The sequence below is a fragment of the Folsomia candida genome, unplaced genomic scaffold (assembly GCF_002217175.1).
Source record: "Folsomia candida strain VU population unplaced genomic scaffold, ASM221717v1 Fcan01_Sc002, whole genome shotgun sequence".
Lineage (NCBI taxonomy): Eukaryota > Metazoa > Arthropoda > Collembola > Entomobryomorpha > Isotomidae > Folsomia > Folsomia candida.
In genome coordinates, this window is record NW_019091194.1 from 10,691,005 (window position 1) to 10,704,410 (window position 13,406).

Here is a 13,406-nt window from a genome sequence, read left to right on the forward strand (position 1 = left end):
GTGACTAACCTGTGCGTATCCGTTTTCACAATATGCATCCACTCAATAGGCGGATTTTATTATTATTACATAGAAACTTCACTCACAAGGAAGATGATGAAAATATTCTGACTAATAAATCTTGAACTAAATCCTTATTCCCATTCGCAGCATTATTGGCTTCAATTTTCTTGACATTTTTCATTTTACTCTTTCCAACTGTCAATTTGTTGAGTAGAAGCAGAATAAAATCAGTTTTTAGTTTTCCAACGACATTTTCCAAGCGTTCCAAATCGTCTTTGGATTCTTTGGAGTGGGCGTGAGACTCTTGGTTCCGAATCATTGAACAATTGTTAAATTTTGGTGGAATATTTGGTGATTTCTTCCAGATTGGGATTGATTTGTTAGTTTGTTGGTGGTGGTCTGAGTCATCGTGGATAAAAAGTTTTCCATCCGATTCTTCATCCCATTTGAATTTACAATTTGACATGTACTTTGCGCAATGTTGGTTTATCCGGTCGGGCAAGGAATTCATCATTTTGTTCAATTTTGACTCCAATTGTTCCACGCGGATTTGAAGGGCTTGGTTTGGAACTGAAAAATATAATATTTTTTTAAGTTACCATTTTTTCAGGGTCTGATTAATATGTTTTTACCCGATTTTCCACGTTGTCCTCTTAATTTCTCTTCCCTTTTCCTCACGAGATCCTTAATGACCGATTCTTGATCTGAAATAATCTTTGTTTTAATTTCCAGCAATTTCTCCAGCTTTTCAATCCTGATTTCTAAATCATCTTGATTTGGTTTTTGATGGAGGATTTGAGCAGATTTTGATAATCGAGGAGTTTCTTGTTTTTGAGAAGTAGTTGCGAGTTTAGCTGACACTGGTTGAATATTTTCACTAAAAGAAGACGCAATTTTGAGCCAACGCTGCTCTGGATCCATTTTTGTAGTGTTTTTTTTCTATAAAATTTTTCTATGTGGACTATTAAAAACTTTGAAAATTGTGTATTTCTATAGTGTTTATTTTAAATTATAGTTTACACGTTCTAATTTTGAGGTACAAATTTTCAAAAATAATTGCTAAAATTTAGAGATCCGCCTTTTCCAATTTTCCGATTTCTTGTAAAAATGCAGCAAATACTTTTGTCTATAGAAAAAAAATCACAGTCCAAAATAAATAAATTAAAATCCATCAAAATAACTCACCCCTTGGATGTAATTAGTTTTGTTGATTTTTTCATTGGGTGCATGAGCACGATCGTCGCTTGCGCCCATTGGCAAAAGCACAATGTTTTTCCCAGTCGATTCCTATAATTAATTTTGGTTTAGTAAATAATTTTATATAAAAAGTTCAGCGATTTTATACCTGAAAAGACATTAATTTGTCCACGCTGCCTCCTTCTCGGATCATGTCTGGGATTTGAGAATACGTCCAACCAATTGCTTGTCGTGCTGCTTTAAACGATGGGTGAAATGGATTAGCACACCATGGCTTCAATCCCTCGTCGGCCATGTAGATCTGTTTTTTTCGATAATTAAAAAGTGCTAAACTAATAATGGAGGAAATCATAAGATACGTGCCAGCATTTTATTTGGAGATCCTCTTTCTTCCCATTTCGCTTTGATAAAAGTTTTAACCAACTGTTCAATTGATTCGGGGTCTTGATTTGGTACGAGTCGAATTGAAAATTTCCCAATGACTTTACGCGGAATCACAACTCGTGCACCGGGTCGATCAAATGCCCCTTGAATTCCGTGGATTGTAAGGGAAGGAAATCGCCATCGGTTCATTAGCGTTGCGGTCTATGGGAAAAATTCTTGCATTAAAAAAACGTTTGGAAACATCACATTTTGTATTTTACCTTATTCCCTGGAAATCTTAAAGCTCGGAATCCCGCATCTTGTTGATACTCTTCAAGATCAAAATCGATATTTTTGTACAGTTCTTCTTCTTCGGGTAACATTGGGCAAACTTTATCCAAAATTCCAGGGATCAAAATTGTCCCATCCGCAGCGGATAATTGACTCATCAACCAAATCAAATCGGGCATTGCCTCGTAGCTACAATGATAAATTAAAATTAGTAAATAATTAAAACATTTAAGGTAAATAAGTGATGAGCATACACAGTCCCCCCATAAACTCCGCTGTGCAAATCTTTCGTTCCGCATTCCACCTCGCAGAAAAAGTAGCAAAGTCCACGAAGTCCATACGTGAGACAGGGTTTAGTTTTTCCCAGCCAAAAATTATCCGACATTACAACGACGTCAACATTGGTTAGAAATGCGTCTTTTTGTTGCAACAAGAGTTTGTCGAGTCCATCCGAACCGCATTCTTCCATCGATTCCAAGAGGATCTTTTACAAAATGTAAAGTTAATAATTTCGTTGGTGAAAAATCAATTAAAACAAACCTTCAAGTTGACGGGGAGTCGAATGGAATTTTTGACATATGCTTCGATAGCATGGAACCATCCCATGACTGGACCTTTGTCATCTGATGATCCCCTTCCATACAGACAATTCCCTTCCTCCGTCAAGTAAAATGGTTCACAGTACCAACCGTCGCTCTAATTTTGGGGTTTTTTAAAAATAGAAATTCAATAAAAACTCCAAATATCGTACAAATTCCTACCCTCTCCGCCGGCTGAACGTCCAAGTGGCCATAAATGAGAACAGTTTTCTTTTTGGGATCATTCCCCCGTGTTCCCAAGATGACAGGGGGGAGCGCCACCTCATCCGCGCCCTTGAGTGGTTTGCTTCCAACTTTTCGTAATTCAAGTTCAAAGCCTAAATCTTTCAGTCGATCCGCTGCAAATTGAACCATTCGATAACATTCAATCCGTGCTGTGGGCCAGGAAGATATCGATTGAATCCCAACGGCTTCTCGCAAATTCTGAACGAATCGGTTCTCGTTGTCGTCAATGTACCTGGGATTAAATTGTTATTTAAATATTATTATTTTTATTTGAAAAAAAACTCACTTGAAAATCTTGACCAAAGATTCCGGTCGTTGTTCAGGATCCAGAATGATGTTTTCATCCGCAACCCTTTTGAAAACGGGAGCAGTTTCTTCTGTGGATTGTTCAACTTGTTCATTTTCTTGTGGGGGTGGTGGTGCGAGTGCAGGTTTCTCGTCCAAAACTTGTCCGTCCAAAGTGTGAACCGTTGGTCCGCCAATCACCTCGTCGTCTTCGTCCTCATCAAACTCGTTCTTCTCAAAGGATTCAGCCTCCTTCAGGCGAGACATTTTATTAGTTTTGGTGGTTTGAGGGGGGATTTATGGACAAAATGGGGCTACAAAAAATGGGGATTTTAGAAATAATTTTTTGGGAAATAATAAATATGCGGAAATAATTTTCAGGAAAAGTTTGAGGTTTTTGTCATCTGGTTTTCTGTGGCGTTGACATGGCAAAATCTGCAGACTTTTTGTGTTTAAATAAATCATGAAATTATTTGTATGCAAAAACAGACGCTATGAAAATATGCGATTCCATGAAAAATGGAATTTCATAGAGTTTTAATAACCAATTTATTAATTCATCCATTTTTTTCTGGCACAAAAATACTTACCACTAATTTCTGCATCACATTTCATAATCTGCAGACGTATTAGTAAACAAAGCAAGTGAAGTGTAGGAAGATGCAGATGAAAATCACTAAGAAAAGATAGGTCCGTGTTGAAAGACATTGCAGAGAGGTAGAGTTGGACTAACCTTATATAAAAATAAGGTCACTGCAACGTAACAAAGTTATGCAACGCGTGCAATTTGTATAGGAAATGGTATTCCCCTTCACCTTATAAATGCACACATTTCATCACCCTCAGCACCTTATTTGAGCCTGTTTCGCCAATTTCTTATATATACAAATCCAGAGCATTGTGTTTTGATAAACATCCCAATAAATTTAATGTCCAGATATTTCGCAAAGAAGAGTATTTCACACGAATGTCCATCCACCCACTCACTAATCCTTTTATAATATTCCCCACACGCATGTTCAAATGTCATTCATTCCACTCTTGACCATTTTACGCTAATCATCTCATTTTATTTTATTTTTCATACAAGAATGCTTCTCCGCCTCTCGATCCTCTTAACCCTGACGATCGTGCTGTTGATAAAAGTAGACGACTGTGATTCGATATATGCTTACGCAATAAAAGGAATAGTAAAAGACGTGAGATTGCGCCCAACAAAGTTCATCGGTGGGTGGTTCTTCAAAAAAGCGTTTATTCTTAAGAAATTAAAGCTGAAATGGAAACTCAAGAAGAAATTAATCCTCAAGAAATTGCTGAAAAAGCTGCTACTCATTGGTAAGTGGACGTTTTGTTTGTTTTGTTTCCGGATTTATAGTGGTTGCAGTGGAACTGTTGCTTCCGAAAAGTTTCATTTGGATAAATGAGGAAAAGTTGAGATTTTATAATGAGCAAACAAAGCAAGGAAAGTTTTGTTGACTCTTCTCCAGCAGCAGCAAGAGGAGGAAGAAAGTAGTGCAAATGGTGTGGGTGCATAAGTTCACCCACTTTTTAGCCCGAGCCAGGGCTTATGTACCCGTTATGTCTGTCTGTCTGTCCGTCCGTCCGTCTGTCTTCGCGATAACTCTCTTCAAACTCAACCGATCGACTTGAAATTTTTACCACATCTATATCTACCCAAAAGACAAATCAAGTTCGAAGATGAGCCGAATCGGTCAAGTGGTTGGCCGGTGGGGGCCATATGGGTGGTGGGGTTATTATGCATCAAATTTTCAAAATTGTTGTAGAAAGCTGAAATTTGGTAAATATGTAACTAATGGCTTCTAATGAAAAGATATGAAGTGAATTTGCGAAAATTTTTATCTGGAGGGACCCTATGGGGTCACTCAAACTGATTTTTCAAAATCGTCCAATTAAGCTGAAATTTGGTATGGAAGTCGATAGCAGCTTATAATGGGAGTTTATGATGTACAATTTTGAAAATTTTGACCCAGAGGAACCCGGTGGGGTGACCCATACTGATTTTGCAAAATCACTCAATTAAGCTGAATTTTGGCGTAAAGATTGGTAAACAAATTCTAGTTGTACCCACCCTGGCTCGGGCTAAGCAAAGCTGCACTGTAGGTTTTTTCCCTTCTTCTTTAATGTAATTTGTGGGAAAAAAGTTTATGCTTAATTAGACAATCTTTTGTATTAGCGAGAGAGAGGGCGAGTCCCCAACTAATTGCGGATTGCCATTAATATTAATTAACTAAAACCACGCGCGCTATGAAGTAAATGGAATGTTGTGCAGGTGGTGGAGTGGCGATAGGGAAGCTGAAGGGAGGAGTCAAGATAATTGCCCCCAAAATAATTCTACCATTTCCACCACCACGTTTTGCACATGGATGGGGCCCACTCGCTTTTTGGACGCATGCAAATATTAACCATTTTCGTAAGATTTATTTACTAATTTATTTATGCAGAAATTCTGTCTCTGTCAAATTGCATACGACATAACCACTCAAAACTCCAATAAAAACATGGTACAAAACATAATCCACACTATAAAAAATCTTCTCTAGGCCGCCGTCGCCGCCGCGCCGTCCTCTTCCCAGACGACAAACAACCCTCTGATCAATACCATTCTCACCCCACCTCCCACCACTCTTCATCGTCACATTCCTCATCCTTCCATCCCACCACGGGTGAAGACTATTTCCAGCGATATCAAATTAGTTCATTAGGATTGAGTTCAACCGATTTGGAGCAATTGCGTGCGTTGCCGGACTCTTTAAAGAATGAGTACGGTCATGAAATGGAGGTGTTGGAGGCCTCCGCATCCGAGCCAAAAGAGGAAGAAATCCAAGATTATCTCAGCGTTGCGAGTGAGTTTGATAATCGTGGGTGCATACCGAAAAGTATTTGCGAAATCATGTCAAGAGGAAATCAGACGACAAATCTCTTTGAAAATCAGATTCTAGAATATTACAGGTATTTGCTAATATTTACTCGTGAATATTCAAGATTAGCTAAATGTTAATCCAATTCCAAGCTCAAAATACACTCTTTTAAATTGAATTATAAAATTAACTTTCAGTGACGACTCGTTATTGGAAAGACGAGGAGTAAACAGTCCGACTCACATTTACGACTATGCAGCCAATTTGGGAAAGACGTCGAGAGGAGACGTGAGGCTTTGTGCTCAGCACTTTTCAACCTGTGCAGACCCTCCACAAGCACTCAACGAATTCATGAATGAAGTCTTCACTCCGGAAATGTGCGACTTTTCTGCCAATCATAAGTTATCGTTGAGTTAATTTGTTATAAATTCCTGGCCAGTCATCGAATAAACGTCACTAAGACGATCGAAAATGATATGACGTTTCACAATTTTTTATTTTTTGTCCCAGATAAATAAACAAATAACACACAAAAAATAAACTCACTACCAAAACCCCCACCGATTAAAAGTCTGTTAAAAAATGCAAAGCACATCCAAAACATCCCTTCAATTATTCGGTCCACGTGACCAATTCCTATCCCGACACTCCAGCAACGACCCTCTGGAAGAGTACATTCTCCGAGAAAGTAAACGAGACTCTCATGGATCGGATTCCTCAAGTCTGCTACTTCGCCTTCCGAGAAAAGTATGCTTTTTTCACTCTGCAAATTTCTGGTATTTATTTTAACACTTAAAAAAATCTATCCAAAACAGTTACGATTGGAAATATGGAAAAGGGTAAACACACATAAATCTTACTAAAAACGCTGTGAATTTCCCCAAAAAAAAACTCATCCCACTTCCACTCAGGTCCACTACAAACACTATCGCGAACTCCGCTCAACTTGTAAATTAATATCCACCGATATCGATTATCATCTCGGGATAAGCGCACTGATAGACGAGCGAGAACGAGAGTTTGATGATCATTTTGAATCCCTAGCAATTCGACATGCCACGATTTTAAACTTGTCCAGTCAGAGAATAATAGCGCATCTCCTTCATCCCGAATTATTACTAGAACTCACAATAAAAGGATCAATCTCATCAATTTATTTCAATTATTTTATGGAATCATGCGGAAATATTTCAAGATTAACAATTAATTTCAACAAATTTCTATTTAAATCAAGACCACAATTTTTCCCACAAGGATCAAAATCCGTTTTACAAAACTTGAAAACCTTGAAAATCACATCCCACACGAAAAAAGAAAAGGAATTGATTTACGTTTGTGAGAATTTGGTCTTTCTGATCGATGCCTTAGCTCAAAATCGGATGAAAATGGTAGAACTCAATTTCAACTTGAGTAACAAAGGACCTTCGAGATATTTGGATTTAATAATTCTTCACGCGTTGATGTTGGCGCATAAAAATTGTGAAACCCTCTCGGAACTTCACATTCAAGGCAGGGAGACTTATTTCGGCGGAAGTGCGAATGAAGATGCGAATGAAGAGGATACATCTTCTTCTGGAGGGACGCGTCGGGCAACGGAAATGGTCAAATCCAAAAAAAGCATCGCCGCTGCCACGGAATCCTCATCCTCATCATCGTCTTTCACAAATTTCAAATCGGACAGGAAAAATTCGGCCACTTTAGAATCGACAGAGAAATATTTATCCAGGTGTAAATGGCCAATGTTTCCTCATTTGAAGACGACGGTGATAACTTTATCGAGCCATTTATTTACTTATGTCCAAGAAATGATGACCCGTGTGGATAACGTTCGTCATCTCAAACTAGAAGTGTGCAGCGGAGTAATGCTAAATTGTTGGATGACGTTTGAAAGCATTATCCAAACGACGAGCCACACCTTGTGCGTCATAAAACTGCATAACATTGCATTTGAAGATTATTTAAACACCTCGTTGGACTTAGATTTCAACATTTTCAAATCCTGTTTTCCACTCCAACATTTACACGTGTCAGGGATCAAAAGGGAAAATCGCCATTTACCGAAAATCAAGAACATTACAGATTTACCCAAAAATTTATCCCACATTGAACTCTCGTGGATGACTCTGAACACGTGGCAATGGTTTCGACTATTGAGAAAATACAAGAAACTGAATTCAGTAACTGTATCGTATGCGAGTGCGAGTGAAAAATCATTTGGATATTTTCTATTCGTCCTTCGATGGCTGATTTTATTGAAAATGACCAAGGTTTCGATTTTAAGGATGACTGATTTTAAGATCAAATTTAGGAATAAAAGAACCGCACTGAAGAAATTAAGGAACGCCGTTTCAGTTCAAATCCAATATTTGGACAGAGAAGAAACGCTGTTGCTTTTGGATCGTGGGGAAGAAAAAACGAGTTTGCATTCCATTCCATCAATTGACAGTGGGGAGTGAGTTTATTTTTTTAATGAATGATGACTTTATTAATAAACAATAGACAATGGATTTTGAAAGAAGGACGATTATAAATTAATTATTTCAAGGTTATTAATTTATCAATTTAATTAAGTAATTTAATAAAGAATGCAATGGGAATTGTCTAACAGAAATGATGTCCTCTTTTTTTGTGTATTCAATTTTAATACTTTTCGTGGTAATTTTAGTAGACTTTTCAGATACCATTATTTCAGGTGAGTTTTTTTTAATATTTTACAAATTATAAAATTTTGATAAGATTTTTATAAATTTAAGTACGTGGCAAAAATGGAGAAAAAACGCCCTACACCAACTGCAAAGGAAAGACCAATCAAAATTTGACGCATCCAAACAATTGTACGAAATACTTGACATGCAAAAAAGGCGAAGCGTTTGAATGGAGTTGTCCGTCTTGTCCCTACAAAAACTGTTCTTCTGGAATGCTGTTCCATTTTAACGAAAAAACAAATGCGTGCGATTGGCCAGAGAGGGTTGAGTGCAAATTGAATAAATTGGAAGGAGCCGTGAAAGTGGAAAGAAAAGGAAGAAAAGTACAAACAATTAGGATTAAAAAGGGATCATACTATCCGACCTATGCTCCAATTAAGCCAACCCCACGAATTGATCCGACGGAGCCTACTTCTCCATTTACCACTCCTTTTTCGACGACGGAATTTACGACGACGCCACTCAGCACGAATTCCACTGATGACCCAACTGACAACCCATGCAATTCAGTAACAACGACGTCCACGGACTGTGATTACGAGACTACGGAACCGTACGACACGACCACCACTGAAGAGACCCCAACCCAATCTGAGGAGACGCCAACAACCGACGGTGATGAGGAGACCACTACTCCAATAAATATTCAGACAACTGAAGACACCTCGATAACAGATGACACGGAAAACCCTCTACCGCCCGATGGGACGACCACATCCTCCCCGATTGCTGAAGATTGTGACCCCGAGACCTGTAAATTAGAAGGCTATTGTAGAACTTATAAAAAGTGCAACTTGACCACCCGAAAGTGGACTCTGCATAAATGTGGAATAGGTTTGTTTTGGAATTCAGAGTGGAATTTTGCAGAGATTGGTGGCAGTTGTGATCAGTGGGATAATTTGAGCACGGAATTACAGGGAAAATATCGTGCTGATCTGGATTGTTTTCCCATCGATTGTTTTTTTGAAGGCAAAGATCAATGTTCAGGATCTTATGTGTTTCATCCAAATGGAACGGATCTTCGGTTTCGAATCGAATTAAAATGCCCACCCGACTTAATTTGGGATGACGAACAGAAAACTTGTAATTTTTGCGAAAATGTCAAAAATTCTTTAACTTTGGAATTGTGCAAATGTTGAGATTTTTTTTAAAGATTTTTTTATGTGTAATAAAATACGTTTTACGAATATTGTCGTTGGACATAACACCATTTTTATCGTTACAACTTTTAACGGCCCTTTTAACAGAATTTTTTTGGAGTAATATTTTTAACTGCAATAAAGATACGACTATCGTCATCATTTGCGTTAATGGTTACTTTTCCACAAGTCTTAAATGGAATAATACTCTCTCTCTCTGGGTCTCTCGTGGAATGGAATTATATCGAAAAATTCCAGTTTAAACCAACTTGAGGATTACTTATTTTTAGGTGCGGTTTATCACTCAAAGCATTTCTCACTTCTCCGTCTAATAACATTTTTTTATGACCAGAATCCAGATAAAAAGAGCAGTGAACCAATTCCACACTTCAGTTCCACTCACATCTCAACTCGAACAAGTTCCATATTTTCTTGTAATTTGTACTAAATTAAAATGTCAGTTGCACCGGTTGCACCTCCCGCGGAGGATTATAAATACGTCAATTTCTTGGAAACATTCAATTGTACAACAATCAATGGGAAAATTGGAATCGCGTTATTCGGCGTCGGGAGAGCTGGTAAAAATTACTTGATAATTCAAGTTAATTAAATTAAAGATTAAAAATTTCCAGGGATGATCCACCTGAACAATTTGTCTCAAAACAAGCGAGTGAACCTCCTCTACGTCGTTGAACAAGATAACGAAAGGAACAAAAAAGTAGAGGCAACCTCCGGATTGGAAACGACGAAATTTGTCAATTCCTCAAAGATGGATCTCGTTTTGGATGATCCAAAGTTGGTTTTTTACCATTTAAAAAACATTTCTTGCTAAAAATTCCTCTAAAAATATTCCAGAGTGCAAGGCGTGGTGATAACGACGCCCACGCAAACGCATCACGCAATCGTGGTGGAGTCCTTAAACAAGGGAAAAGCCGTATTTTGTGAGAAACCAATCGCTAACCGGATAAAAGAGATTAAAGATTGTTACAATTTGGCGAAAGAGAAAAATCTGCCCTTGCTTTGTGCATTCAATCGAAGATTCGACCCCTCATTCCTCAATGTTCGAGATCGTGTACGAAAGGGGGAATTGGGAGATAAAGTCCACATCATCAAATCCACGAGTAGAGATTCACCTCTGCCTTCAATCGACTATCTTAAAACGTCAAGTAAGTTATTGATCTAATGGAATTTTATATAACAAATTAACAAATTTATAATTTAAAAATAGACGGGATTTTCCACGACTGTGCGGTCCACGATATAGATTTGTTGTGTTGGATAATGGGTGAATATCCGACAAAAGTCTTTTCCACCGCCACTGCACACATGCCTCACATCAAAGCAATAAATGATCACGATACCGTCACAATTAGCTTAACTTTTCCTTCCGGGGGTATGGGAAATATCGATTTGAGTCGCTTTGCAAATTATGGATATGACCAACGGTTGGAGGTGTTTGGACCGGTTAGTTTGTCCAATGTCTACATTAACGCAGATTAGTTTATAAATCTAAATAAACATACATTAATATACATACATACATTAGAAATACATTAATGTTAATGTATTTGAAATACTTTAAATGTATTTAATACTTTAAGGGTGGGATGCTCCAATGTGGGAATCAAAACACTCTCGGAGTGCAATCTTATACGTCGGGAAACGTGAGGGAGCCGCCGATCTGGTACTCGTTCGCTTCCAGATATGATGAAGCGTATAAAAAAGAATTGGAGCATTTCTTGGACGTCATCGATGGTAGGTGTATTTTTTTGTTAATTTTTGTATGTTGTTTATAAATACTTTTTAAAAAAGGAAAGGAAAAGCTGTCGATTTTGTCCACTGAGACCTTGTCCGTTTGTCAAGTGGCTTCTTCTTGTGAGGAATCTGTGCGAACGGGAAAACCGGTCGAAATGGTTTACGACTTTTGAGGAACAAGTTTATGATTTCAAATTTTATTGGGTTTCTTTAAAAAAAATAAAGTAAAAATTCTGCTTAATAAATAAATCTTTTTGTACGCATTTTTATCCCCCCCATTTTCTACCCAAGTGGTGAAATAGCTCTAAACAGGAAATGATAAATTCTAGAAAACCAAGAATCTGCTGCTCTACTTTCATGATTACTAGAATTTCTAAAAGGAAGTGAGATTAAAACTCGGCTTTTTTTCACTCCACGAAATCGATGGTGAATTGGTGAAATTGTTACAATTTCTTCTTCCGAACTTTCAATAGAATTCGATTCAGAATTTGATTCAAAGCTTTTTTCATGAATTTTTCTCACTTGAATTTTCGGATTATTAATTTTAGAATTTAATCGTTTTTTTGAAAAATTATTTTTAGGAAATGATTTTGGTATTTCTTGTAATATTCGTGAGGCTTGGTTTAATTTTGGCTTGTAATCCTCGCGTATGAAATCGACGTACTTGTTCGTTTTATTCATTTTAATAGTTTGTGAGAGTGATTTGGGAGGCGGTTTAGGAGGACTTTGTGTAGTGGTGGGTATTGTCGTTGGTGAAGGTTGGGGCCATTCTGTGGTTGACTGTACATGATCCATGATCCCATTCACTGGACCACCTCCACCAATATTCAATACAACTTTAACATCCGTGAGTCCTTGGGTGTTATAAAGCCCAGCGTCTTTTATCAACTTTGCAACATCCAACTCATTAACTTTTTCCTTCTTTCTGTCACTCGAAACAATGTTCTTTAAACTGTCGACCAAACCCTTAATTTTTGAATTATCCATTGAACAGGGGTTGAACAAAGCACGACATTGCCTTGAATTTCGAGTACGCTCACCAATCTGGGCCGCAATTCCGATGCGATCCATCACGTTCGTTGTCTATTAACATTTCAATTATTATAAAATTATGTAAATTTTTAAAAATGATAAACTCACCTCTTTCAATTCCTTTGCCTTCCTCGTAACAAAATCCGCTAAATCACTGGTTTTTAAATCCCTTCGAACTCGCCGATCATTAAATTTACTGGCAATTTTTTCCTGTAATTTGAATTTTCTTTTAACATCAGCCAAAGCAAATGCAAGATGATCCGGATCTCCTCCATTAACCAAATCTGCGATTGCTGTATTTTCAATTTCATCCTCTTCTTCCAATTCCATGAGTTCGGCCACACCGCGATTTGATTTCTTTTCGGGAGAAACGTCTTCTTCGGAGGACGAGGAAGTAGATGCAGAATTATCTTTTCTGTTTGATCTCAACTTGTTTGGTTTTGGTTCTTCTGGTTCAATTCGCTCAGAGCTGTCTGATTTTAAAAAGTATTCTTTAATCAGATATTTGTAATCGTTCAGGGTATCAGTTCGAGGTCCGGGTTCGTTCGCAGAGATTAGTTCACACATCACTTGTGGGGCACAATTCAAGGTGTCGGAATTGAATAGGCTGGATAAGAAGCGGGGTGACCGGGTTGCTCCATTTTCCAATGAAACCACTGCAAATTTAACACAAATTTTGGGGATTTTTTTACATTTAAAACTTTTGTTTATTAAAATCTCACCGTTTTTAAAAATGATGAAAATAAGATAAGCAAATATTTTATAAGAACGTGGACCCAACATCTTCACTCTTCAATAATAATGCAAAACTGAAACTCACTCAATTCCACAACCACTCCCTTAACCCACACGCAAATACCCAAGCAAACCATTGGCTTCTGATGAATTGCATATGCAATTAAATCTGGGCTGTGTAAGAATTGTAGAATTTTT

At 37.6% G+C, this 13,406-nt stretch overlaps 4 protein-coding genes and 1 long non-coding RNA gene across 8 annotated transcripts; 3 read left to right on the top strand and 2 right to left on the bottom strand.

Annotated features, from left to right (window-relative positions):
• Window positions 1–115: 115 nt before the first annotated feature.
• Window positions 116–1,183, top strand: LOC118434476. The gene is made up of 2 exons (XR_004834063.1): window positions 116–565; window positions 736–1,183. It is a non-coding gene; the product is annotated as an uncharacterized LOC118434476 (long non-coding RNA).
• Window positions 944–3,396, bottom strand: LOC110845061 (cytosolic non-specific dipeptidase). Its single transcript, XM_022091419.2, has 9 exons — window positions 2,965–3,396; window positions 2,616–2,910; window positions 2,395–2,550; window positions 2,109–2,338; window positions 1,845–2,043; window positions 1,564–1,785; window positions 1,349–1,501; window positions 1,189–1,290; window positions 944–1,129 (listed from the first exon to the last, which is right to left on the bottom strand). Exons 1-9 carry the CDS (start codon window positions 3,228–3,230, stop codon window positions 1,070–1,072), a joined length of 1,683 nt encoding a protein of 560 aa, XP_021947111.2. The 5' UTR covers window positions 3,231–3,396; the 3' UTR covers window positions 944–1,069.
• Window positions 3,397–3,768: 372 nt separating this feature from the next.
• On the top strand, window positions 3,769–9,866 carry LOC110844014. 4 transcript variants are annotated; one of them, XM_035847228.1, is made up of 5 exons: window positions 3,769–4,298; window positions 5,254–5,394; window positions 5,525–5,933; window positions 6,040–8,534; window positions 8,596–9,866. In XM_035847228.1, the coding sequence occupies exons 4-5, from the start codon at window positions 8,453–8,455 to the stop codon at window positions 9,684–9,686; spliced, it is 1,173 nt and encodes a 390-aa protein (XP_035703121.1). In that variant the 5' UTR covers window positions 3,769–4,298; window positions 5,254–5,394; window positions 5,525–5,933; window positions 6,040–8,452; the 3' UTR covers window positions 9,687–9,866. The 4 variants fall into 4 exon arrangements, with proteins under 4 accessions (XP_035703121.1, XP_021945786.2, XP_035703119.1 ...); XM_022090094.2 differs by having other exon boundaries at window positions 3,804–4,298; window positions 6,040–8,723; XM_035847226.1 differs by lacking the exon at window positions 5,254–5,394 and having other exon boundaries at window positions 3,806–4,298; window positions 6,040–8,723.
• Window positions 9,867–10,064: 198 nt separating this feature from the next.
• On the top strand, window positions 10,065–11,704 carry LOC110843109 (inositol 2-dehydrogenase). Its single transcript, XM_022089036.2, has 6 exons — window positions 10,065–10,264; window positions 10,319–10,481; window positions 10,542–10,852; window positions 10,915–11,150; window positions 11,288–11,441; window positions 11,499–11,704. Exons 1-6 carry the CDS (start codon window positions 10,141–10,143, stop codon window positions 11,612–11,614), a joined length of 1,104 nt encoding a protein of 367 aa, XP_021944728.1. The 5' UTR covers window positions 10,065–10,140; the 3' UTR covers window positions 11,615–11,704.
• A 242-nt stretch (window positions 11,705–11,946) lies between these two features.
• LOC110843108 lies at window positions 11,947–13,040 on the bottom strand. Its single transcript, XM_035847634.1, has 3 exons — window positions 12,582–13,040; window positions 12,106–12,524; window positions 11,947–11,962 (listed from the first exon to the last, which is right to left on the bottom strand). The coding sequence occupies exons 1-3, from the start codon at window positions 13,038–13,040 to the stop codon at window positions 11,947–11,949; spliced, it is 894 nt and encodes a 297-aa protein (XP_035703527.1).
• Window positions 13,041–13,406: the final 366 nt, after the last annotated feature.